Source organism: Eublepharis macularius, chromosome 19, assembly GCF_028583425.1.
Source record: "Eublepharis macularius isolate TG4126 chromosome 19, MPM_Emac_v1.0, whole genome shotgun sequence".
Taxonomy (NCBI): Eukaryota; Metazoa; Chordata; class Lepidosauria; order Squamata; family Eublepharidae; genus Eublepharis; species Eublepharis macularius.
The window spans coordinates 3,813,285-3,840,122 of NC_072808.1; the positions used below are offsets into that span (position 1 = coordinate 3,813,285).

At 46.4% G+C, this 26,838-nt stretch overlaps 1 protein-coding gene across 1 annotated transcript in view; it reads left to right on the forward strand.

The window, feature by feature from the left end:
- The window catches only part of CSRNP2 (cysteine and serine rich nuclear protein 2), a 42,881-nt gene that overhangs the window by 8,698 nt on the left and 7,345 nt on the right, over nt 1–26,838 (forward strand). The window contains exons 2-4 of the mRNA XM_055003925.1: nt 18,011–18,259; nt 20,611–20,870; nt 26,335–26,631. Coding sequence (XP_054859900.1) covers nt 18,109–18,259; nt 20,611–20,870; nt 26,335–26,631 — 708 coding nt within the window. The 5' untranslated portion in view covers nt 18,011–18,108. The remainder of the gene's footprint in view (nt 1–18,010; nt 18,260–20,610; nt 20,871–26,334; nt 26,632–26,838) is intronic.

Genomic DNA, 26,838 nt, shown 5'->3' on the forward strand with positions numbered 1-26,838 from the left:
GTGGTATCCGCAAAACTCTCCTCCAGCACCACATTTCAAATGAATCAATTTTATTCCGGTTAGCTTTCTTCACTGTCCAGCTTTCACATCCATACATAGTAATGGGGAATACCATAGTTTGGATTATCTTGATCTTGGTCCCCAGAGAGACATCTTTATCTTTAAGGATCTTATCTAATTCCCTCACAGCTGCTCTTCCAAGTCTCAATCTTCTTCTGATTTCTTCATTGCAGTTTCCCTTTTGGTTAGTAGTTTTGAACTAGAGACAGGTATGCCTGCATGAGAGGGTATGTGATCTCTGGGAGAGGTACCCTGAAACATTTAAATCACAAGATCATTATGTGTATTGAGACCAAGGTGGTGAGGAAGAAACTCCAAAAATAGGATTTTAAACCTCGGCCAATTCAGCTGACGTCTGGAAAAAAGAAAACTATTATCTGTATGTATGTGATTTTTGCTGTTGATTTTCTAAAAATACTTGCCTATTTTTGTAATCTAATACTCAGTATTGGGTTCTATATGCGTGTGCTACATATTTATGGAAAGCTTAACAATGAGGAATTCTTAAGATGTCCTATTCTCATTTTAGGGAAACTGGTAAGAAAACTGAAAAATTAGCAAACGGTGCCAGGAACTCTTACAGCTGGATTGAGATTCCTTTAAGGAGAATTGATGGTGTTTTTGTTTGTCCTTTTTTTTGTGAAACACCCTTTCACCTAGTGAGGCTGATGAAATGAACAGTTACTTAGACTGATACACAGATTTTCCTAGCTTGTGTGAGCTTTGTGCATTAAGAGTCAAATGTCGTTACTCTGGAAAGTTCTGCAGTTCTAAATTGGCTCCCAGTATAAACCAACATATTTTGCACATGTGCAGAAGATGCTTCTAACAATCCCATTTTTAGTTCTAGACATGGACAGAATTAGATGGGCTAAATGTGGAATATGAAGCATGGACAGTGCTTGTACATGGTCCGGGCTTGTACATAATGTATTTGACTTACTTGCTAACATTATATAAAGTCTGCTAACATTATTAAAATAATTTATTTAAATTTGAATCGGAAAATCCGTACATCGTCAGGCATGGACGCTAATAGCAGCTCTGTCACACCTGAACATATGCCCTAAAAGGATTATCTTTAAGAGTCCAAGGAATTTGGGGTAAGCTGAGGAGTAATTAGTAGCCTGTGGGGGAAGAGATGCTTGTGCACTTCCAGAGCCTGTCTAGCCAGACTCTCAGAACTTCCTCTGCCCGATAGCTAGTGGTTCACACAAAAGATTTTTTTCCAAATGCATTTCATACAGAAGCTTTGGGGGCAATTTTTCTTTGTTTTCAGCACAACCAAAGAAGCAAGAAAATGGAAGATACGGGGAAGCAAGTGAACAGACGTTTGTATATAAGCCATTGGGTATTCAGCTAAGAAGCGTTCCAGAATTTGATCAGACATGCTCAAGAGATTGCATAGCTTTTTCTGCTTCCCAACTCCAGATTATCTTGGGGCTTGCCTGCCATTCTGTGATTTTTTTTTTTAAAAAAACCATTCTTTGGAGATGTTTGCCAAGCTCTATCAGAGCTGCAACTAGAGTTGTGATGAGGGCTAAAAATAGACTTGGATCAACATCATTGTCTGCACATGTGCGGGATTGTGTTTGGCACCCATGAGTCAATTTAGAATTTTTGAGAGACAGCCCCTCCCTCCCTTCCACCGCAAGTGTTTAACACTTGTAATTGTCAGCCGGTGGCAGGGGTGGAGTGGGGTAGAGAAAAGAAAAAAGCCGCGAACAAGTTAAAGGTTGTTCCCGCTGCCACCACACATATTTGCTTTCTCCTTCTGCTTAGTGCTGCCACCACACACATTTCCCTGGGCACAGGGGCAGATTGCCCACTAACCCTTAAAGCACAATGAGAGGGAGTTGAAGTCACAGCCTGTGGGTATAACAGTGATGAATCTTACAAAGAGTTAAGAAGAGTCCTGCTGGGTTGGACCAGCCATCCAGCCGGTACAGCCTCCTGTTTCATGCTACGGCTGCCCTGTGGCCCCGGATGGTCAACACACCTTCTTGGCTTGTGCTCAAGTCAGGAGCGTGCCCTGGCCTGTTTGCTGTCCTTTGCAAAACCGGCAGCTCAACATCTCCCTCCTTTATAGTTTTCAAAGCTGTGTAGCTTAATACTCAAGTATGTGCTTGAAGGCCATTTTTTGTTGGCCTCGGGCAAGAAGAGAGGAGGTTAGGTTGCAAAGCTTCTTTAGAACTGTTTTTATTACCATGACACATTATTTCAGTCATGATGTGTCACTGTCTAGTTTGTTTACCGATCTAATGCTTTAAGTGTGTGATGGGTGATCTCTGAAAAAAAGATAGGTGATGTAACCTCAGAGGGCTTGCAAATCTTAAGAACCACTTGATAAAGGTACATTTTTATATGGAGATTAATTCTAAGCCATTGATACACCAGCGCCCTCATCCATGTAGCCTCAGTTGGAAGATACAATCTGACAGCCGTTTGTATATTACAAAATACACGTCTTCTTTGTGGATGGTTGAACGTTTTCTGGTTGATCAGGAAGGAAGCTTTATTTAATTGTAGGTAAGGTAAAGGTAAAGGCAGCCCCCTGTGCAAGCACCGAGTCATTACTGACCCATGGGAGGACGTCACATCACAACGTTTTCTTGGCAGACTTTTGTTATGGGGTGGTTTGCCACTGCCTTCCCTAGTCATCTACACTTTACCTCCAGGAAACTGGGTACTCATTTTACTGACCTCGGAAGGATGGAAGGCTGAGTCAACTTTGAGCCGGCTACCTGAACCCGGCTTCCGCCAGGATCGAACTCAGGTTGTGAGCAGATCTTGGGCTGCAGTACTGCCGCTTACCACTCTGCGCCACGGGGCTCATTTTTGTTAAATGTAAGATCCAATTATTCTTCCTCCCTCCCCTTCCAGTCAATGCTTATGAGTATGTGTGAACTAGCAGATAATATTAATTTGTAAAATTATTTGTAGGGTTGAGTAACTAGTGTGTCAGCTGTGAACCCTGAAATTCACGGGCAGAAGGCACCGATGTGCTCCTTGGCTAGAAGGGGATGAATCCAGTGCTGTCCATGCCATCTACGTGACCAGAATTTTGGACACTTTACCGTGCTTTCACTTTTATATTGCACCAGCAGCTCATGAAACTGCTGTGCAGACGTGCCCTAAATTGGACGCATGGGAAGGATGATCCAGGAGTGAGGTAGAGGAGTATAAAATAGAAAGGCAGCAGTAAGAATGTAGCTTGTCTGGAGCAGAGATCCTTAAATGTAAAGTGTGCTTGATACTTAGAATACCAACTCAGGCTTAAGCAGCAGTACAGAAAAAAAAACCCCAAAATAACACACCTTCCATCCACAGTTCTGAGATCAGTCTTTCGGTTGGGAAAGGTGGTTTTTCCCAGAAGGATCAGATAAGCCAGTTTGGTGTAGTGGTTAAGAGCAGTGGGACTCTAATCTGGAGAGCCGGGTTTGATTCCCCGCTCCTCCACTTGAAGCCAGCTGGGTGACCTTGAGCTAGTCACGGCTCTCCGGGAGCTCCCTCAGCCCCACCCACCACACAGGAATAATAATAACATACTTTGTAAACCGCTCTGAGTGGGTGTTAAGTTGTCCTGAAGGGCGGCATATAAATCGAATGTTGTTGTTGTTAGTAATTTCACGGTTCGAAAAAGAATTGTCCCAAGGCCTCTCTGAGAAAGGGAATTTCCCAGTTGCCTGGAAGAAGGCTCTAGTGCTTTAGACAATGTAAAAGCAGATTCTTCCTCCCTCTAAGGCCACACCATGTCCAGGCAGGTAGCAATTCTTGCCTCAGGCAGGCACTACGACTGCATGTAGACAGTGGCAGCAGCTTGCGGGTTGATTGATAACTCCGTGCCTGTTCACTCCCACGTGAATTTCCATGTTAACAGTGTTGCTATTCACCACACAGTTGGCTCTTAAAATACCCGAGTATTTTTTTTTTAACTTGGCTGTGTGTGTTTCATGCTGAAAGGACTGAAAATGTGGCTTCTAGAAACATGTTTGCAAGAAGTTACAGGGGATGTGTGAGGATCACAAAAATGGTTTCTGTATTCCATACCACATGTCACTATGGGCCCCTTTTACAGAGATGAGGCTAAGAAAATTTCCCAGTGGTGGGTGTTCTTTGTGGGGTCTCACCACTTTGCCCACTCCATGTAGCTTGGTTTGCTTGCTTCCATGAGCGTTTTGCAGTCATCTGGTTTCTCCTTGTAGAGCACCGTGTTTAGGCGGCCAGCCCAGTCTTTGGCCAAAATGGTGTTTTAGCTTTTAATTCTGATGTTCAAGGTGGTTAACAGTCTACATTGTCACTGCTCGATGAATTGCAACTGAATTTATAAGTGGATTTCATCTGAAAAATTTTGAGAGGTTATAAAGAAGGTTGTGTGGCTTATTGGTGGCTCTCTGCCTGTGCAAGTCGTCACTCTTGACATGCGCCAGCCTTTCGTCACCATGACGTAGTTACATTGATAGTTGCACAAAGGTCAGGTTGAGTTTTCAAATGAAAGCACAGGAACCAGTTCTTTACAGCAAACGAAGGCTTCATTTCCCACTGAAGTGCGAATTCTGCTGCGGGAAGGTGGACCCACAACAGAACAGAAAGTGCAAGCAAAAGCAGTCTGAAAAGGGGAAATCCTTTCCAGCGCTCAAACATGTAGGAAAGTAGTAGGCCACAGGGAGCCCACATTCGGGAAGGCATTTCTGATGGACAAGGGACAGGTTCTCAGGTCCGCAGTAGTGAGTTGTTTCGCTGCATGAGAATTGGGCTTTGAATGCGACTGCATCGGCACTGCTGATACGCATGTTTCTCAGCCGGCCTTTCACTTTACAGACCGTTCTTGCCAAAAGGAAGTCCTTGCATATGATCTCATCATACAGTCTGGCCACTTTCCATCTGCATTGCTAATGAGTTGACATGAGGACTTCTGGCTGTGATTCAGGTTGGGCGCAGCGCCATGCGATGCAGGCAGTGGTCACCTTGGTGGGAAAGAGCTTAGAATCTGGGCTTTATTGGAAAAGCAGCAACTAAAACAGTCCATTATTTACTAACTGACTGAAGACCAGGGCCCTCTCTACAAGGGTGTCTGTTAAACTCGAACTGTTCATCACAGCCTGACCGTACGTAAAGTTCTCATACATTTCCCTCTCTGTATGGTTATTTATTGTTTGAGTGGTCCAGAAGAAGATTTAAAAATAGTAATTTAAAAATCCCTGTCTAGACTAGAGCTTGAATATTGAATCCTAATCTCCATTTCTGCTCATGGTAGAAGGGAAGGGTGTTTTTTTTTAACCGACCTTCCCATCTTACTGTAGCTCCTTCTTCAACCTCAGTGGTGTTCCTGGAAGGATCCATGGACCCATGAAAGTACAATTTTGCGTGGCATAGAAGATTGCAAAGGTGCTGTTGATGTAACGCAGCTCATCTTGCATAAGATCCAAGCTCAGTGTTCCCTCCTCACCCCCTTGTATAATTTATAACCTGTCATTGACAATTCTTTTGGTGTTGATCCAAAGTGCTTTGCTTCTCTTTCAGCAATCCAGGTTAAAATGGTTACGTTCCTGTTAGTCACGTGGATTCAGAGAGGAAAAATAGCGTTTTCCTCCCATGGACTACGCCAAATGTTTTAAAAGTAATTCAAGCTTTTGGATCTTATGTGAGCTTGAATTAATCTTAATTGTAGAGACCTCTGCAGTATGAATGGTGGCATTTCGTCTTCTGATGCTTTATGTTAAATAGCCTTGAAGAGTGAAGCTGTTAACTTTTTCCTCTTAATACGACCAAGGGAGGTGTAATGGAATAAAGATAGTTTGTTCAGGCTGCCCTCTGTTCTTGGTGATCAAGTGTTTAACTGGAGCAGGTGAGAACTTAATTCCTGTTTCTTTGGACACCCATGCCTGAAGAACCGTCTTTGGGAGTTCAGATTAAAGCCTTGCAACATTTCTCAGCTTGTGGGTCCAGTACGGCCAACATCATACTACTTTGACAGCGTTATTCTAGCTTGGTTATGGCTTTTCGGAAGGGTAGGAGGGGTTCTTGAGATAGTGGCAAGGGATTGTTTTGACAACTTCAGAAATCTTTTCTTTGATATCTTCAAGATCCCAGTTTCTTCTTATCCTTTAAAAAAAATGGATCCACGCGAGCGCACATCAGTGGAGCTCTAGTGCTGTAAGCAGGTCAGAGACATTGCACACACAGTTATATGTGGAGGTAAACACGGCCAGGTGAATAGGTCAGGGCTGTCCCTTTCTCTGTAATCCTGGTCAGTGGTTGGCTGTTTTCAAGTGGGTTGCTCTGTGTTAACTCCCATCTTTGGGTTTTAGGAATTTTTCAGACTTTGCCCCTCCATCTGATTAGCAGCCTTATTAACTACAAGGATTTTGTTTGAAACCTTTGTAATCCTTCATGAACGTGCTGCAGCCATTTCCGTGTGCATCTCCTCATGCCTCCGCACAGTCCTCTGCCTCTTAACCTCAGTCCCTTTGTCCCCTGAACACTAAACGGAACTGGCCTGTAAAGCTGCCTTATGTAAGGCAACCAGTCTGTATCTGGCTGGGCCTGGCTGTCTTATGAAAAGCAAGCTCTTTACTGAGAGAGAGGTGCTACTTAGTTTTTTGTGCTTATGGCTGCCGCTCTGACCAAGGTGAGAGCTTGCAGTCCCTCTCAAACAGAGCAGCTTCTAGCATGACTACTTAAATATTCTACAGATCTTGCATTCGGCTACGTGCTGGCCTCTCTTACAGGTGGGACAGCCTGCTGTAGAGAATTCTTAACCTTCACTGAGCCACCAGCTGTTCTCCAGACAATAGGATCATTAACAATACAGACATTTTCCTTAGCAGCCTAATTCTATCAAACAGGGAAAGCAAGCACAAGCAGTCGGTCTGGTCTTGCTTCCTGGAGCCAGAGGGTGGGGAGCCTCAAGGCTTCCGCAATGCCAGAATTGCGGGCACACAAAATTGGTGGGCACCTCCTGCCATTCCAGATCATGTTTTTTGCTTGCATCCTGCTCATGTTCTTATTTGCCCGTTGCAGAGAGAGTCCTCTCCTGCTGAGCATATTCCCCTCCTGCATCTGACGAAGAGAGCTGTGGCTCTCAAAAGCTTATGCTACAGTAAAGTTGGTTAGTCATAAAGGTGCTACTGGACTCTTTTCTATTTTGCCTCTCCTGCTAGGCACTTGTTTGCTCTTAAAAAGACACGGGTCTTGCCTTAGGGGAATGTGCCTCATGCCAGAGGGACACCTGCTCTGCAGTGGAGGACTGCCTCCAAAGTACACAAAGAGGAGGGACACCTGCTCTGCAGTGGAGGACTGCTTCCAAAGTACACGAAGAGGAGCACATGTGAAGGCAAGGTATAGGATCCAGGCTGTAGTGATGCTGAGCAGGCAGCTTGCCAACTATTGAGCTGTTAAGGTTACGTTTCGGTCTGAGCTCAGATCTGCATGGCCTTGGAAGGTCATTCAGCGCTTGACAGTTTTCATAGGGCCAGATGCACCATGTTGCTGTCATGATGGGGGAGAGAAGGATCATAAAGCATCTGGAATACAAAGTGCTTTAGAAATGAAGATTTGCCATCTGTCAGTCATGAAGGAAATCAACAAAATTCTCGGGGCACCTTAAAGGCTAACCAAGTTTTTATTCAAGCAAGAATCAGTCTGCCAAAAAAAAACCCAAAATTTCTGGAATAAAATATGCTTTGTTACCTAGGTGCCACAGGACTCCTCCTTTAAGAGATTAGCGCTTATCTCCTCCCAGATACTAGAAGTCCTTCTGCATATAGCAATGACCAAGTAGCTTTGAAACAAAACAGAGATCCAGTAGCAGCTGAAAGACTAACATTTATTCCAGCATAAGCTTTGGTGAGTCAGAGCTCACTTCTTCAGATGCAATGGAAAGAAAATTATTTTTCTTATTTTTTCCCAAAAATTACAGAAGGGGAGGGGGAGAAGGGGAGAGCTGAGCGAAGAAAGGCCTGGTATCATAAATCAGGTGTATTTCTCTGGCAGGGACTTGAACGGGCTTAAATGGTTACACAGCGTTCAGTGACGGTTAGGTGAGAAACAGGTGGTTATACTTTAAAGCGTCGCTGGGCTTCTCTTGTGCTTTGCTACAATGGACTAACATGGCTGCCACCTCTATAATCACATAGTTTTGAGAAATTCCAGTCTTGCGGATCTAGTAAGTGAAATTAAACTCTCTTCATCCCACTTCCTGCGGTGAATCTAGATACCCACAGACCTAGAGAAGAGCAAACAGGTTAGAAAACTTCCTTCCAGTTTTGCTGTTTGACCTTCTCTTTGGGGAGTTGTTTTCCTTCTCTGACCCCTGTCTTGCAGCTTCCTTTCTGCCTCCAATCAAATGAACTTTTCAGAAAGAGGGAGCTTTTCTCCCTCCTCCCTTCCTTCTCGCCTCCTTTGTGTATGGCCTGCTAATGAATTTTTCCTCAAGGAGCTCCCACTTTTCACTTGTGTCCTCCTCCTCATCGGCACATCCCGAGCACCGCAGGGTTTGCCCTAAAGATGTTTGGAATTCCTTTTCATAACGAGAAGCAGGTCGTGCTCCTCCTGCCCGCTGAAGCGTTTCTCATGTTGCTGTTTAAAACCTTAAAGGTTTCACGTTGCCTGCTTTCAGGTTGGTTCCGTTGTCAACATTTCAGGATGCAGGCCTTGGAGGAGAGGAATCTATTACAACTGGGAGCTTTTAAAAGTTTCAATATTGATCTCTAAGAGTTTAAAATAATAAGGATTCATAAGAGAGGTGGCCTTTCACTATGCATAATATGCAACATAACAATGTGGTGAGCACATAACAGCCAATGCGGTGTAGCGTTTAGAGTGTCAGACTAATAATAATAACTACAGCTTTCCGACATAACACCTACTGAACTGCAAAAGATGGCACTACTTGGAACAGCGTACATATTACGCCGATATCTGTTTGATACTTAGGTCTCCTGTGGAAACTTGTATCATCTTAGCAAGGCCAATCAATAATAACATGTGACTTCTGTGTTGCGGATAATTCAAATAATAACAGCAACAACATTCTATTTATATACTGCCGTTCAGGACAACTTAATGCCCACTCAGAGCGGTTTACAAAGTATGTTATTATTATCCCCACAACAACAACCACCTTTTTGAGGTGGGTGGCGTTGAGAGAGCTCCAAGAGAGCTGTGACTGATCCCAGGCCACCCAGATGGCTTCAAGCGGAGGAGCGGGGAATCAAACCTGGTTCTACAGATTAGAGTCCTGCTCCTCTTAACCACTACACCAAACCAGGTTCAAATCTCCACTGTGCCATGGAAGCTTGCTAGGTGACCTGCGCCTCACCTACTTCACAGGGTTGTCGTGAGAATAAAATGGAGAAGGGGAGGATGTTGTTAAGCCCCTTTGGGCCACCATTAAGGGAAAAAAGTAGGGTGTAAACGAAGTAAATAAATAAAACTGCCTCAAACGTAGTCAAGACTGTAGGTCTGTTGAGGTCACGGTTGTCTACTTTGACTAGATGTATTTCTCCGGGATCTCTGGTACAGGCCCCTCATATCACCTAACAGGAGAGGGCAAGTGGTCGAACTTGGGGGCTTGCGTGCAAATTGGATGCTTTACTCCAGTTGGAGTTTGCAGTCCCCACCCAGAGGCGATGCTTGTGTTGGACCTGTTCAGGAAGAAGCAGCAGGCAGGAAGCTTATTAACCTCTTAATCTGAAGAAGCTCCCTGGAAAAGACTTTCATTTGCCTTTTCAGTTGCAGTGCAATAAATTTATCTCTTGCAAGGGGAATTGTAGCCACCTAGCATAATGTGGTGTTGCTGAAAACAGCCAAGACAAAAGCCCGAGGCCTTCATACACTAAATTTTCAAATTGTGGCTTTCTCCGAAGCAGCAGCATGGATTCTAATTGTAATAACACACATCTCCTTACAGGCTGCCAGGAAAGGGCATGCACAGGCTATGTATGAAACCAAGAAGGTGGGTTTTTTTTTTTTTACAAGACCAGGAATTTGAGACCCGTTAATCGACCACATGAATGAGAATTGGAAAGCATCAAGGTTTTAGACTAGGCCAGACCGTCGTAATGGTTCCTCCAAGCTTTGAAAGCGAATCCCACGGTGCCATCATGAACAGGATATCTCAGGGGGGACAAATCTACCTCTGTGTCCCAAATTGTTTTCAAACTAGGTTTTAATGAGTTTCACTGAAAGGAGGTTGCCGGCTAAGGATGGAAAAGAGAGCTACATTTGATAGAACTTTTAAAAAGAATAAATATCCCTTGATTTTCAGGCTGCAAACTCAACTATCTGAGCGGCTTCCTTGAAGCTCATAGGTGCCAGCTGGACTGCTATCTTACTTCCCGCCTGTTTCTTACAATAGAAAGAGGGAAGACATTTGGAAAAGGAATTGCAAATTGTGTGTGAGAGGGGCTGGAGTGGTGCTAGAGGCACTGAGCAGGCCAGGGAACGGGGTGGCCCAGAAGTCAGATGTGCAACTCTTTCAAATTGAGAGACAAGCGGGAGCAACGAGGCTGCAGTGGGTGATTTGGGAGTTGTCGAGTGCTTCAGTGGAAAAGGCAGCAAAAATATTTGGTGTGGGGGGGGGGAGAAGTTTCAGGTGGGGTTATTTTATCGATTATTTAAAAAGCTGAATATTCCGAAGTGGAGTTGGGTGTGTGTGTGGGGCTGGGAATGCCACACATGGGTGCTTTTCCAGAGCTCGGGACTCTTTTCCCCTCCCAAGAAACTCAGCCGCCCGGCAGCCAGGATCCTCTTGCCGCCGTCTGCCACAGCTGGCTGGCATGTTTCTTTCAAGCCCATTTGTTCGGCTTTGTTGCTATGGGAACGGTTGCTAGGATGTTGAAGGGAACAGGCAAGTGCGGAGGGGAAGCAGGCAGGGTTGATCTGGGTGGGTGGTGGGCTTGAAGGAACGTGGGCCCGTTCTGGGGAAGGTGAGATCCTGCGTGCCTGGCATGTGGCGTTCGTTAAAGAAACTTGGGATGTAGCGGCTTCCTGGTTTGGGGTGAAGTGGTACCCTCCTTTAAACCCAAGCCACGTCTCCTGAGGGTGAAGGCTTGACACTGTGCTCCTTTATCTTGGGGGGGCTATTTTCCTAGCTACTTTGAAGGTTTATGAACTTGCCTGTTGATGCTTACCAGCAATTGGTAAGAGGGTGTATCGGAAACCGTAGGAGCTCCTTGAGCATCCCTTCCTTGCTCCTCGTCAGCGTGCCCGTTTGTCTTGGCAGTTGGGGCTCCTTCGTAAGGCTGTTCCTTTTGCCTGCTGTCCACCCGCTTGCATTTGCATTTCTGGGGGGGGGGGGGAGGAGGGGGAAGCTTTAAGAAAGTTGTTCCTCTCTTGTAAGCCCAGGACCCATTGTTCCCAGCCGTCAGGCACAACACCAACGGAGGCTGGCGCTAATCTTCTGTCCCCCAGCGGAGTAAAGGCCATTGTTCCGTAATGAATGTCTTTTGCGGCATGAAAGTGGAGACAGGAAGAGAAAACTGGCAGCACAGCAGAGGCTCCTTTGCACCGGCGTTTTTTGGATGTGGTGTGAAAGTGTCTGCTGAGTTTTGGCACTCGGGCGGCTGGAGATAAGCTTCGGTAGAGCTTTAGGGTTTAAGGTTTTGTCTGAGTTCAGTTGTATTACGTGAACTTCTCTCTCTCTCTCTTTTAATGTTCCGTGTTGCTATCCAGCCCGAGCCTTTCAAGATGATGCAGACCAGAAATTTTCAGTGGGCGGGGAATGCGTGGTGCATTCATTTTTCCTAGAGACGGATTCCTAAACCAGTCTAAATATTAGAGGCAAAACTGCCTGAACATTTGCATGCTTTCTACATTGATGTGGAGGCAGGTGTAGTACGAGAAGGCCATTTCAGTTGTAACCGTATTCCAGAGGGGAAGAACATCTTGTTTCCACTACTTGCTTTCTACAAGAAGACAGAACCAAGAAATCCTAATTAATGTCCCCCCCCTTTTCTGGCTTTTGAACAGCCCCCATCTCAGCAGATAATCAGAAGCCAGACTCCCAGGGGAGGACCTGCATCAGTCCCAGCTAACAGCTGTACTCTTTCAGGAGCAGCCCATAGAGGCCTCCGACATCCCCAGCTTTGCCTTCTGTACCGTTCGGCTCGAAAGACTCCCTGGCTTTTAACATAACTCCAGTTTGGGCTGTGGTTGCTGACCTCCAGGATGTGAAGGAATATGTGGACTTCAGTCCCCTCTTCTATCTGGAGCGCTGCTTTCTGGCAACAGCCGGTCTGCAGATAAATGAATGACAGTACTGCGTATTTTAAGAATAGGGCCTCTTGCTAAACCAGGTCGTACAGCCCACATTTGTCGCCCACGTGGCCTGCCCAGAAGAAGAAAAATAGTTATGTTGCAGTGTTTGTGTCTGGATGACTTTGTGCTATAGGCCAGCGCAGGGATAGCTGCTATTAGCAGAGGAGGCACCCTGAGGCCTGGCCGCTCGCCTTTCTTTGACTGCAGAGAAGTAGTTCGGATGGGGGAGACAAGTCTGGCCTCTGTCTACCCTGTGAAAAGGAGGGCTTGTTGCACACATCTTTTCCCCCCCTCTCTCTCTCTGTAAGCTGAATCAAGATGGGTGGCCGTGTTCATCTGTCTATAGCAGTAGAAAAGAGCAAGAATCCAGCAACACCCATAATAAGACTGATCAAATTTGTGGTAGGGTAAGAGTTTTCACCAGCCATAGCTCACTTCTTCAGATACCAAGAGTAGCAGTATCTGAAGAAGTGAGCTGTGGCTAACACAAGCTCCTCCCCTACCACAGATTTTGTTAGTCTTAGAGGTGCTACTGGACTCTTGCTGTAAGCTGAACGTTTTCCAGTAAGCCATTGGGAGCTTGCTCACAAGACACTGAAGCTCTGATTTCTGTCTAAAGGCCCCTGAAGGGCGTGTACTCTTCTGCTAAAGTGGGAGTCATCTGGCTTTTTTTTTACCACCTTCCTTTTAATGGAAAAATGGAACATAATCTCAGAAGCCTCCTAACCCTGTAAGATATTGATAAGGCCTAAAGGGGGAAATAATGGGAGAAAAAGGGATGAAGTCGTCCAGTATCTGATGAGTTTGCATTTCTGTGCATGTAAGTTTAAGTTATGGGTAGCACAGCTGGTGGCCAAACATTGGAAAGACCTCGGCATCCAGCAAGAATCCCACCACTCCGAGCAGAGCTTTTTCAAGGGGCATGCGCTAGTACAGAGCAGCACCGGTGTCTCTTTTATTTATTTATTTTATTTATGTCATTTATAGTCCGCCTTTCTCAATGAGACTCAAGGCAGATTACACGGTGTGAGATGAGTACAGTCAGTTTCAAGGACATTTCCATAAACAATGCCATAGGGAGAATGAACACAAGTTTACAAAGACACAGCATTAGTAAGAATCCAATAAATGCTGAAATAGAACATAAACAATTCTAGTGTTGACATTAGACCACATGAAGCACAGGTAGCTCACAAGAGCGCATATTTAAGACAACAGGTAGTGCGTTAGGCAACATAGTGGTGAAGTCTCTGGTCCTTAACTCATTATTGAAGCATCTGAGAGCCCCTCCCGACAATACAAAAGCCTTTTTGAATAATTTGGTTTTGCATCGTTTGCAGAAAGCTGGGGGGGGGCTCTCTTGACCTCCTCAGGCAGGCTGTTCCACAGGGTAGGGGCCACCACAGAGAAAGCCTGTGTATGGGCTGCTTTTGATTTCGCCCATGTGCAGGGTGGTGCTTGCAGGAGACCCTGTTCAGATGAGTGAAGCTGCCGTGGAGGAGCATAGGGAGGGAGGGGGTCCTGTAGGTATGCCGGGCCAAGGCCAGGAAGAGCTTTGTACCCTGAACTGAGCACGGTAGCTGATAGGTAGCCAATGGAGTGACTGCAGAATGGGGGTGATGTTCATGCTCCTGCTCGCTCCTTATAGCAGTCGTGCCGCAGCATTTTGCACCAGTTGGAGTCTCCTAGTTAATTTGGATGGGATTGGCATGCTCCAGTTGCTTAGGTTGGCAGGATTATCCTGCTTCAGCCTCTAATACTGGTTTTCTGTTGCCTCTTCCTCCGAAACATCTGAGGCCAGCCCTGATTTGACACCCATGCCAGCTGACGCAAAAGGTTACGCATGCCTTTATAGATGACATTCAGCGGCAAACATACACTAAAAAGCTGTAGATACTGTGTAATAGCTCTTCTGTAATAAGTGGCATAAACAAGTATATTCCTTTGTGGGTTGTGGTGTAAAACTGCTGCAATCTCCCTTTTGGCTTCCACTCTGCCGAAGGCAGACCTGGTTTAATCAGGATCCCTGTTTCATCTACTCGAGGAATTTCCACGCGCATGACTCTTGTTGTACTGGTCTGCTCGATGCACAAAAGACAAGAGCAGATTTAATCACTCGGAGTCAGCTGAATGCATACCGCACATGTCTGGCATGTAAACTTGTTCACGAATAGGAAAACAACTGGTATCTTCAGTTTCTTATAAAAGAACAGTTTACATGGAAGGGGGTCTAGAATTCTGCTTACAGCTGAAAAAAAAATGAAAAATTTAGCACTCAAAACAATGAGGTGGGCTTGCATCTAGCATTCCCCACCAGCTATCCTGAATTTTTCTGCTGTCTCATTTCCTATCTTACTCCTTTCAGACAAGGAGCAAAGGGTTGGACTTGTAGAACAATGTTAATCTGCTGTCCCTGGACAGGCCCATCCACTATTACTGTCAACCAAAAGAGCCACGTTACGGCTGTGTGCCCTGTGCTCCACCCCAAACACACTGTACCATAATATATCACTATTAACTATCCGTAACCTTTTAAATTACCAGAATGCCTCTGAGCATGTAAGGTCATGCTCTCTCTATTACTTTCGTGCTTTAGCCAGGCCTATCTGGAGTGAGGGAAGGGCTTGCTTGCACGTCAGACTTAACAACACAAAAATAGCGTGCACGCTTACACGTTTTCCAAGCACAATATCAACCTGGATGTTAGAAAGGTACCCTATGTTCAAGTCCCCTTCAGGTTGAATTCTAGTGCTACAGGAGAAGAAACCCCTCTCTGTGCTAACTTTTCAACTCGCAAGGAGTTCTGCTTTCTGGGTTTGTAAGTTGATCCAGCCTCATATGCAGGACCGCTTCATCACCACAACCGTGATACGGTCCTCCTAGGCAAATTTTGTTGTGTTTGAAAAATAAAACTTGTTTATCTTGGGCCTGTTGTTATTGATGGCATCGCCCCAATTTCTAAAGAGCTCCCTTTATTTTGCATCCTTAGCAGGAAACCCACAGCTCAGGGAGTCTTGCAGCTTACCAGTCCCTTTGGTGGTGGTTGTGTTGAGGTGGGAACCATGTGCCACCCCCAAGCCCCAATGGCCTTGTCCACTTTTCCGGAACATGGAGCAGGTGCTGCATTGGGGAACTGTGCTTGGAAGAGCCACAACTTCCATGACAAAGATACACACGGGGCTCCTGAGCCACTGAGTGGGTATCACTGTTGCAGAACGTCCGAGCGATGTGTTTTAGGGGCAGAGAATCAGGCATGCTGGTTATTGAAGGGAACTTGAGTATATGCAGACTGACCTTTCCCCAGTCTGCCCCCATCCTTGCTTATTGGTGTAGAGCCAGTTTGGTGTGGTGGTTAAGAGTGCGGGACTCTAATCTGGAGAGCCGGGTTTGGTTCCCCATTCCTCCGCTTGAAGCCAGCTGGGTGACCTTGGGTCAGTCACAGCTCTCTCAGAGCTCTCTCAGCCCCACCTACCTCACAAGGTGTTTGTTGTGTGGGGATAATAATAGCATATTTTGTAAACGGCTCCGAATGGGCGTTAACTTGTCCTGAAGGGCGGTATATAAATCGAATGTTGTTGTTTTTGTTATTGGTTATAACAGTTTGCTAGAAATGGCCCCTGTGTCTTGTGTGTCTGTGTGTATTTCTAGAGGTCTTGTGATGGGTAGGGAAGGAAATCTTAAGTTCTGCGTTAGGGACTGTGATCTGAGTGCACTTACGGTTATAGAGATTTATAAACCTTGGCTGTACGCAGTTAAATTTAGGAGGCCAAAGATAGGGCTGCTCTCCAAAATTCCTTTAGAGCTTATAGACTGAGCTGCTGCGGGTAAAGTCTGGAGAGAGCTTTTGAGTCCCTTGGGTTTTCCTCTGTCCCCCGTAGGTTAACTTGTGTAAATAACAGTCTAAGACTCTCAGGAACTGCTAGTTCACTGGCTGGCAGTACGAAGCTCTTTGCAGTCATGGGGTCCTAGAGGCATAATTCTAAGCTGCGTATCAATGTTTTCTCACCGTCAACATTTCATTGTTTTCTTGCGCTTCAGCAGGATGTGCTGTTACAGCATGAATACTGAGAGCCACCATTAAGTGTGTTGTATGAAAGAATGACAGATAGTGCAAAGAATGGTTTGGGTCACTGGGGAAAACCCGCAGTGAATCTGACCACGCGCTCCCTACATCCCTGTGTGGGTTGGCCCATAGCATGCAGCGGGTTGGAGCCTAAGGCTGAGAGAGAACCCTTCACTTAGTGGAAAGGAGCCTTGGGGTTCACCCCCTTGGCTGCACGTCTTTGCCCAGAGGTGTGTGGTTGGTGTCAGTGGAAACGGCCGTATCTGGGCATGCTGTGGGCCCCTGACGGTCGAAGCCTGCGAGTGCGAATGTGGGCGTTAGTGTGCAATCCTAAGCGCCCTTCATAAGGCCATCAACTTAATAGAGTGTGTGCTTAGGACTGTACTGTTTGTGGGAAGAACTGGGGGTTTCTCAAACCCATCTTTTAGGACCTGTTACAAGAGGGGGGGGGAGCTTCAACTAGAAGCACCGCAGTTGGGGAGGGAGAAGAGCCAGCAGTCGGTGCCAAATCTGCACTGCCGCTCTTGCGTGTGTGTGTGGGTGTGGGCGTGGGCATGTGTGTAGCTATGTATAAGCCATGCAGACTGAGGATTGTTTCCCCATGCCTGGTTTATTTTATTTATTTGTTTTTATTTATGTCATTTATAGTCCACCTTTCTCACTGAGACTCAAGGCAGATTACGCGGTGTGAGATGAGTACAGTCAGTTTCAAGGACATTTCCATAAACAGTGCCATAGAATAAATAAGCACAAGTGTACAAAGACAGAGCATTAGCAAGGATCCAATACAGAGTCGCAGAAATGCTGAAACAGAACAGAAGCAATTCTAGGGCTGCCAGACCACATGAAGCACAGGTAGCTCATAGGAGCACATATTGAAGACGACAGGTAGCACGTTGAAGTCTCTGGTCCTTAACTCTTTAGCAAAGCATCTGAGAGCCTCTCCCTACAATACAAAAGCCTTTTTGAATAATTTGGTTTTGCATCATTTGTGGAAAGCCGGGAGAGTGGGGGCTCTCCTGACCTCTGGCAGGCTGTTCCAGAGAGTGGGGGCCACCACAGAGAGAGCCTGTCTACCGGCTGCTATTGATTCCGCCCGTGTGCAGGGTGGCACCTGCAGGAGACCCTGTTCAGATGACTGAAGCTGCCGTGGAGGAGCATCGGGAGGGAGGCGGGCCTGTAGGTATGCTGGACCAAGGCCATGAAGAGCTTTGCATGTGATAACCAATGCCTTGAACTGAACACGGTAGCTGATAGGTAGCCAGTGGAGTGAGACTGCAGGATGGGGGTGATGTTCATGCTCCTGCTCGCTCCTGCTAACAGTCGAGCCGCAGCAGTTTGCACCAGTTGGAGTCTCCTAGTTAATTTGGCTTTCCAGAGCATTTGCTGCTTTGTGGGTGGACGGGTGAATTGGAAGAGGGCTCTGCTTGTGAAGCAGACTTGGGAATTCAGCATGGCCAAGATTGCACTTCAAGTCCACGCTAAGAAAGTGGCGGGCAACAGCAAGACTTAAGGCGCATGATCCTAGAGTGAGTCAGCAGGCTGCGTTGTTCTCAAGGGTGGCTATTTTTTATTCCTTCTTTCCTCTCTTTCTCCCCTCTCCTCCACTTTACCGTCCATTATTAGGTACCTGGTAAATCCCATTGATAAGCCTGGGGCTGAAGATCTTCCGTTGACACTAGTCCCCTTTCTGCTCTTTGGCTCTCCATGCGAGCCAGAGACCAATGGATGCCATCGCAAGCGCCAGCCTCAAGAGGAAGTTTGATGATGTGGATGTGGGTTCGCCCATCTCCAACTCTGACGATGAAATCTCCAACAGCGACAGCGCGGACAGCTGCGACAGTGTCAACCCTCCCAGCTCTACCGGCTTCATACGTAAGTGGCTCGGTCACAGGGACCTTTGAAACGTGCGATACTCTGTTGGGAATATCAGTGTGAAACTTTGGGGCTGTATTTGCAGTAGGCTTTCCTGTCTCATTTAACAGCAGATAGTTGCAGGTCCAACTCAGCACTTTTCCAGCGTTGAACTAAATTGAATGGCATACCACTGCGATGAGCGTTTTAAAGTGAAGCTGGCAGCAGTGGCTTCCGGAGTTCAGAGCAGCTGGTTCCGGGCAAGAAAAGCAGCCTAGAAGACCCTCTTCTCAAGGGCAGCATCATTCATATGTCCTCCTTCAAACTAGATCTTAATGGCATCCCTCTTGCAGAATGAAGCCCGCTGGAAATGTGGGGAGGGCGGAATAAAAGTCAAAAATAAATAAATCATAATAAATAACTCTGTAACGACAGTGATCAGAGCGTTTTGCATAATTTTCAACTAGGGGTGTACACCAAAAAAAAAAAAAGGAAAGGAAATCTGGATCTGGGTTTCAGAAATTCCAAAAAATCCAGGATTCCTGAAAATCTGGGGGAGATCGTCTGATCCAGTTAAGACAGATCAGAGAATTCCAAATTTATTTAGCCATTATTCCCTGTGGGGAAAGTACCTGTGGGATATCTAGGGGGCATTTTCCAAGCAAATTCCACCAAAATTGCAAGGAACCTACTCCTGATTGTTCTCTAAAGCAGCCCCCCCCCATTTCACAAAATTGGACCCTGAGGGTGTTCCCAACTGCTCTCCATTATTCCCGTGGGGGAAAACCTTTCCAAGCAGGCTCTCGGGCGGAAACACACAGGGGCAGGTCTGCCAGCAGCCAAAGGCCCGCTCCCAAATACAAGAGGAAGCCCAACAGAACCAAACTGACGCAAGGGAATGGACGGAATTCCCCCAGAACCAAAGTCAACCAAGGGGGCCAACATCAAACCAGTCATGTCAAAACAGAGAATTCCACCCAAACCAAACTGAAGCAAGGGACGCTCTTGCAACTTAGTCTAACTGAACCGGTGTCACTCACAGAAGCCAGGCAGACAAGGAGAGCGCCTGCGGGGATTGGCCACTCACTCCCCCCTCCCTGCCTCTCTCCCCCTCCCCTTTTGGAAAAAAAAGAATGAGAAGCCCAGGAAGGAGCCAGCCAGAGGCTGAAGCCCCATTTCCCACATTTACGCAGATCTGGGATTCTCTTATTTGATTTGGGAAAGCCAGATTTAGCAGGATCGGCAAAAACCTTGACTATTTTTTTCCTGTTTTCTCCCCTCAAATATAGCAATAAATGTAGATTGATAACCTCTGGACTGAGTTAGGTCTTTTGAGTTCACCCATCTAACAGGCTGGTAGTGGTATATGTTTGAAATTCTATGCTAATACGTATTTAACATTCATCTGTCATTTCCACTATTCAAATAGGTTTGCGTACATTTTCTTAGTATCACTGTTGCTTAGGTTCAGCTGGAGTTTAAAGAGTGATGTGGGAAGCTTGTCTGGGGCAAGAACTGGAAACTGGTACCCATGTGGATTATACTGCGGGGAGAGTACTTGACTGAATAAAGAAATTTACTTCATGTGTTTCCCACCATTCCTACCACTGGAGACCCAAGCGGCCAACATCATTCTCATCTTCTCCATTTTATCCACGGAACAGCCCTGTAAATTAGGTTATGCTGGAAATATGTAGCTGGCCCAAGGTCACCCAGCGAGCATCCCTAGCAGAGTGGGAATTCGAGCCTGGGCTTCCTAGATCGTTGTCTGACACTCACACCACTACGCCACACCAGCCCAGCGCCATCTGATTTTTCTGTAGAGCATTTTTAAATCGCTTACCTGACAACATACTGCTTGAAATATGCTCCTTTTTTCCTGTTGTAGTAGATAAGTGAAATAGAATCATAGGGTTGGAAAAGACCTCTAGGGTCATCTCGTCCAACCCCCTGCACAATGCCGGAAATTCACAACTACCCCCCCCCCCACAGCTGCCCCAGTGACCCCTACTTCATGCCCAGAAGATGGCAAAACACCTCCAAGATCCCTAGCCAAACTGGCCTGTGAAGCCCTGTGATTTCTCGAAATCTTGTGCGAACATCCCTGAAATTTAGTTTGCCTTTCGCTGCTGATTTTCTCATACTTTGTCCAGCTGCTTGGTGGGGTAGGAGATCATCCAATACCTTTCATGCGTTGTCAACGGGTTCTGTGGCAGATGAAAGCTCAGTGCAGTTGTGGCCCTGAACATCTTCAGGCATGCAGGAGAGAGGAGAGTTCACATGGGAATGGTGAGGATATTCTGCTTGGTTAGTGCTTTTTCTTCCTTCCAGTACTATCTAATATTCTTCCTTTTTTTTTTTGTGCATGTCAGCAACCTCCATCTTGAAAAGGCAGAAACAATTGCGCAGGAAGAACGTGCGCTTCGACCAGGTGACAGTGTACTATTTTGCACGGCGTCAGGGATTCACCAGTGTACCCAGCCAAGGCGGCAGCTCCCTGGGCATGGCCCAGCGCCACAACTCTGTCCGCAGGTACACCCTTGGTGAGTTTGCCCAGGAACAGGAAGTGAATCATCGGGAAATCCTCCGAGAGCACCTGAAGGAGGAGAAGTTACACGCCAAGAAAATGAAGGTACTGTTTTAAATGGACGTAAAAGCCTGGCCACCTCCGTCATTCTCTCAGAGCTCTATAGTCCCTTTTGGATATAGCTCCATGTGTGCTTTGCACGTACACAAGCCATATCACGTAGCAGCCAGAGGAAATTTTGCATGCCTGTTATACCAATCTGTTGCATTCATGGTAGTCACTGGTAGGTAGCAAAATAGTAAAGAGTTCAGTAGCAGCTTTAAGACTAACCAGCTTTATTGTACCATAAGCTTTTGAGAACCACAGCTTTCTTCATCAAATGCATCATCTGACGAAGAGAGCTGGGATTCTCGAACACTTATGCTACAATAAAGTGGGTTAGTCTTAAAGGCGCTTCTGGACTCTGTACTATTTTGCAACTACAGACTAGCAGAGCTAGCTCCTCCGGATCTATGATTGGTAGGTACACAGGTAGACATTTTATTATCTGTGGCCATTGGCCTTTACAAGTTAAAACATACTTACAAGCACAGATTTAAAATTCTGGGATTATAGACATCTTTAAAATATCTCAGTTCACAATCAAATCCAAAATTTACCATTCCATTCAGTTAGATGCTTCCTTAGAAACTACGCTTGCTCTTATTTCCCTGATCCTCCTTCCCAAGTGCTTTGGGTAAGACTATGTAAGACATACATGACCTTTATTTCCCCTTTGTGCATATGCTGGGTGTCCCCCCCCCCATTCCCGGCAATCAGCTGCTAGAGGGCATTATTTGCTTACCTTTTTGCACACAACTTCTCAGCGCTTGCTGATGATATCGCTTCCAGTGCAACTGAGAAGTGACAGTATCACGTCCTAAAGAACCGGCCCCAAAGACCGTGTTTTGCTATGCTTTGACTTGGTTCCTTAAAGAAGCTGTCCTGGTGCAAGGGTGTCGCTTCCAGATCGCGCCGGAATTGATCTCACATCAGCTGATGACACAGAGACATTCGCACCCATTCCCCCAGACATTATTCCAGCTTCCTGCCAATGGTGGGCAATCTCTGGGCAGCCCGCCTTCTTCCAGTGATTGCGAATGATCAGCTGGCAAAGGCTACAGTCACTGGGACATTGCCTGCCCTAGGTGGGGACATGGCAAGTTTAACTGCTCGTATTATGCTATAGATGCACTCCAATAATGAAAACTACGTCAACCTTAGTTTCATGTACATATCTGATGAAGGGAGCTCTGGCTTCCGAAAGCACGTGCCCTGGAAATCTAGCTGGTCTTTAAGGTGCTACTGGACCCACATCTATGTCAAACTTGGGATACTTGGTTATTTTGCATTTCCCCCCTCCTGCTTCTGCTAGTCTGTACTAGTCCGTACCTCATATCATAGTACTGGAGGTGGATGTTTGGAAAAACACACTGCCCGTCACAAGTGGCAGTAGACAATTAGGCAGCCTTGCTTTCTGCAAAAACAAGACTGTGGGACCTTTGAGAATTCTTTCTCAGGGTGAACGAGCCTGCGGTGGGCAAGAGCTTTCCCACTGAAGATGGTGGAGGACCCCTGCTATTCTAGTATGGTTTCAGTTGCTGCGTGAGACAAGGGCTTCCCCAGAAACGTTCCGTTTTTTGCATCAGCGTCCTTACAGCAGCGCTGCGAGGAATTGATCGACCGGTGGCTCTGTCCAGGTGTCCTTTTATGATCCGGCACCAGCTTTTGTGCAGGTCTTCTGTTTTCAGCGAAAACAGCGAAAGATTCTGGGCCTTCGCCTGCTGCCCTTCCCTAGAAGTGAGCTTCGTGCTCCAGCCTTCTCAGCCTTCTCTGGTATCATGCCTCCTGGCCGTCTGGCCTGTGTGTCCCATGGGTTGCCTAGCAACTGGGTTTCCCTTACCAGACTGGCTGCTTCTGTCTACAAACCTAGAATTTCCAATCAGGCCTTCCTCAGTCTCTTGCTGCTATGACAACCGGCTTAGCAGGAGACACATGCCCATCTTTCAGTCTAACTGATCCCTTCTCTGTGGCCTAGTTCTCACCAGCAGCAGATAAGTTGCTAAACCTCTGTCTGGACCTGGACTGCTTTAGGGGATACAGGAGAGGGCCACATAGTGGAAAGCTTCTCTGCAAAAAAAACCCCCAAAAAACCCTAGAAAAAACACACTAGAATTAGAGTTAAAATAGGAAAATGTCTTTTAATATATAATCTGTGAAGTATTAAAAATCTAACAAGTTCTATGACCATATAAAATATGACCAATCTAACAAGATCTATGACCATATAAAGTAGAAAATTCCCCCAAAGTAGAAGCAGATACTGAAAGATGAAAACTAAAGCCCCTGGTGCCAGAATGGAGTTCCTAAAGTTTGGGGTGCGTATAAGAGGATTACACTATTTGTATCATTTGTCCCTATGAGTTTGACATAGAGTTTATCATTCCAAAGGTTTCAGTTTCCCTTAAAAATCTGGGGTTGGTGGTGGGGGGGTGGAGGAATGCCTGAAAATGTGCAATCCACTTCTGGCAAAGGCCGGAATCATGAAGAGGGAGCTGTCGGGCAAATGGTTTCCTAGAAGCGCGAGGCTGGCAACTGGCCAGGTGAATCCACTCATCTTTCATATTACTTTTTCCCGGCTTCAGTATCCATCCCCTTCCCCTTCTTGGTCACCTGACCTAAATGTTCCTATCCTCCACGCCTTTTTTATTCAGCTTACTGCAAAAGAACGAACATCTTCAGAACTCTGCCTTGGAAGCAAAATGAGCTTTAGCAAGTGGCGTTCTCGTTTCTTGGTGCAGGAGGGATAATGCAGCCTTCATGTCCTGGAGGGTAGCTTTCCCGGTCTGTGAGTGGAAAGAATGTTATGCTTTCCAAATGTCCAGTAGAGTGGAAATGTTCATCATCTCCACAATTTGTTACACTGATATTCTCCCCCCCCCCACTTCCTCCAAGGAGCTCCAAATAAGGTCTGAGTCACACCCTGTAAAATAGCAGCTTGCACACCAGGCAGCCAGTGAGAAACCCCTTCTGCAAAGTGTTTCCCCCCAAGTCCAAGCCCCATAGTGCGACCTCTGCATCACACTCTGGCTGTTGCTACGTTCCATTTGAACAGCCAGCCTCGGATTGAAGGTGAAGGGGGCCAAGCAGGTATTGTTGTTCTGGCCTCAGTCACCCTTGAAATGAGCTATTGTTGCATCATCTCCCCAAGGAACTGGTCCTTATGTAATCTTGTTAATAGTATGATGAAATAGCTTCCCCTTGCTTTGTTTGTGCTGCCAGATCACTTTGCCTTAAGCGCTTCTGTTGGTTGTCAGAACGTATACAGATTTGAGGGTTTAGAGAAAATGCAGCGTTCTCTTTCTCTCGGCAGACAGCGAGAACACACTTGTGGGACTTCATAGCAGAATTGTCTGTTGTGGCTTATGAGGCTCTCAGTGCTGTGTTATTAGTTAAATGTCTGCACATCTTACTTGGGAACAGATGCTCAGACCTCAGGGTTTTATTAGTCCCTTCTTAAAAACCATTCCTGTGTATGGAAACTATACCTTTTAGAGCACTTTGGCTGTTTCTGAAAGGTGGAGATTTGGATGGATTTGCTAACGCTATTGACAATAAAAAAAAATGGCACGACTGTTCTTCTTTTTGCTTGTTTTCTTTGGAATGCTACGACGTTTAATTTCTGCAGTGTGTGCCGTTATAGCAAGTTTCATAGATTAAGCACATTCCAGCTACAAATGTTCTTAGGAAAATGTGGAACCTTCTTGTTACAGATAAAAGGGCAAGGATATGGAACATCACTCGTGCTGTGCTTGTAAGAAAGAGAGCGAATCAGCTCCGGAGCCCAGAATTTTGAAAAGAAAACCTGTCCATTCTGAGGACCGCAATAAATTCTGTAATCTCGTGGCGTAATGGCAGCCAAGCAGGCTTTTTATCCTTCCTCGGAGAATGCATGCAACTGCTTGTTAGTTTATAGTTCATTCATCAGGGCTCCTTCTGCTTCTCACGTAGTGTAAACTCCTCTGGGCAGACACATCTCTTATTTGGTTATGTACATTGATGGCACTAGGTAAGTAATATCAAGGCAGATCCATACTCACAAGCCATCACCCCAAACACAAGAATTATCCACTTCTTGTTGCGTTGTGTGCTTTGAGGAGAAAGCGCTTTGGTCCAAGAGCTGTTTCTCACAAGAAGCTTTTTAAAAAAATAAACGTACTGCACGGATGCAACGAACAAGTGTCCATGTCATTCAGGTAGAAGCTAGAACTGGCTCCTGCTCTGCCTCTCTGTCTTTGGTGACAAACTGCGTTTGCTGCCACATGAAGTGGCCCTAAGGTTGAAGGTGATATCACTTCCCTTACGTGGGTTGTGTGTGTGTTGCTCTGCTGAGGAAGGCTCTTTAGCCTGGCTCGGGGAAGCAGATTTAGCAGAAATGTAGATCTGGGTTTTGGCAAAGCCGGGAGTCAGCTTGCTGAGATTGTGCAGATGTATCTTGCAGTCTGTGGTTTCAAAAGACACCCTCCGCTTCAGGCGAATGTGGAAATGGAACGTAGCATCTTCTCTGAGCTGGGCTTTTGTAAATTGTGATGTTTCAGGAGACACAGCATTATGTGGAAAAACTGCTAGAGCTGGAAACCGGGTCCATGGCAGCAAGAGGAAGGGAAAAAAGCAAAATATATACCTGTCCTGGGGTAAAGGCCTATTCTCCAGCAGGGCAGGTATTGGGTACGGCTGGAGAGCAGCGTATAAAAGCCACAAGAAGGAATAATCCCTTTCTTTCAGGGGAGGGTTTGTTCCACCATTTGTGTCCTGTCTTAAGGTATTGGTTGGGGTGGGAGGTTGGGGGATAGGTGGGTTGAAAAAGCTAGCAAATGGTTGCGGTGTCAGAAGACAATTAAGACTGCGCAGGGAAGTAGCTGCTTGAACACCTAACACGGCTTCACCAGGCCATGCCCACATATTTTTAAACTTCCTTACACAGTGTGTAAATGCTAGGAGAGGTGTGTGTGTGTTGAAAAGAAAGCCAGAGTTCTCAGGATGTCGAATTCTGTGCCAGGTACCAGATGTTGCTCTTGCACAGCAAACACACAGATGTGTTGAATTCCTATGCAGTTCTGGCAAGCTGCCTGGATACTAGGAGCTGCTTTTAAATCTGAGACTGGTGACACAGAACCATTTGCGTGTGGGATGTGGCAGTACCACGGCATCTCATTTGAAGTAGGCTGGTACTCTTGCAAAGCAGCCACCAGTGTTTAGTTGATGCCATGTGACACCCATCTGGCAAGCACCAGGTAGCAGCCTAGTTTGAAATGAGACACTGTGCATCGCTGCATAAGGCATGCTCTGTGGCCTTGCAAGCCCTGCGATTTTTAATGGAGGGAAAAGGATGGATCCTTTATCGCTGCAGATTTCAACCCAAGGGAAATCTTGTCTTTCACAGACTGGAAAGCTGCACGCTATTGCAAGATTTCAAGATTAAGTGTGCCTCTGAGTGACTTTCTCTCTTCTCCCCTGCTCCCCCTCGCAGCTGACGAAGAACGGCACAGTCGAGTCAGAGGAGGCGGATGGCTTGACTCTCGAAGATGTCTCTGATGATGACATCGATGTAGAGAACGTGGAGGTGGACGACTACTTCTTCTTGCAGCCTCTGCCTACCAAGCGGCGCCGTGCCCTGCTCCGGGCCTCCGGTGTCCACCGCATTGATGCTGAGGAAAAACAAGAGCTCCGTGCCATCCGCCTCTCGCGGGAGGAATGCGGCTGTGACTGCCGACTGTACTGTGATCCTGAGGCCTGTGCCTGCAGCCAGGCTGGAATTAAATGCCAGGTCAGTGGGGAAACCGCTAGGCTTTGGCCTGAACTATGCTACATTGTCTGTGTGTCTGTCCTGGCTATTGAAGGGTGTGCTCGTGTGTGTGTGTGTGTGTGTGTGTGTGTGTGTGTGTGTGTGTGTGTGTGAGAGAGAGAGAGAGAGAGAGACTGAGCTTGCAAGGTGGGGGCTGGAGGAACATGATCCCCCTTAGCAGCTGTTAAC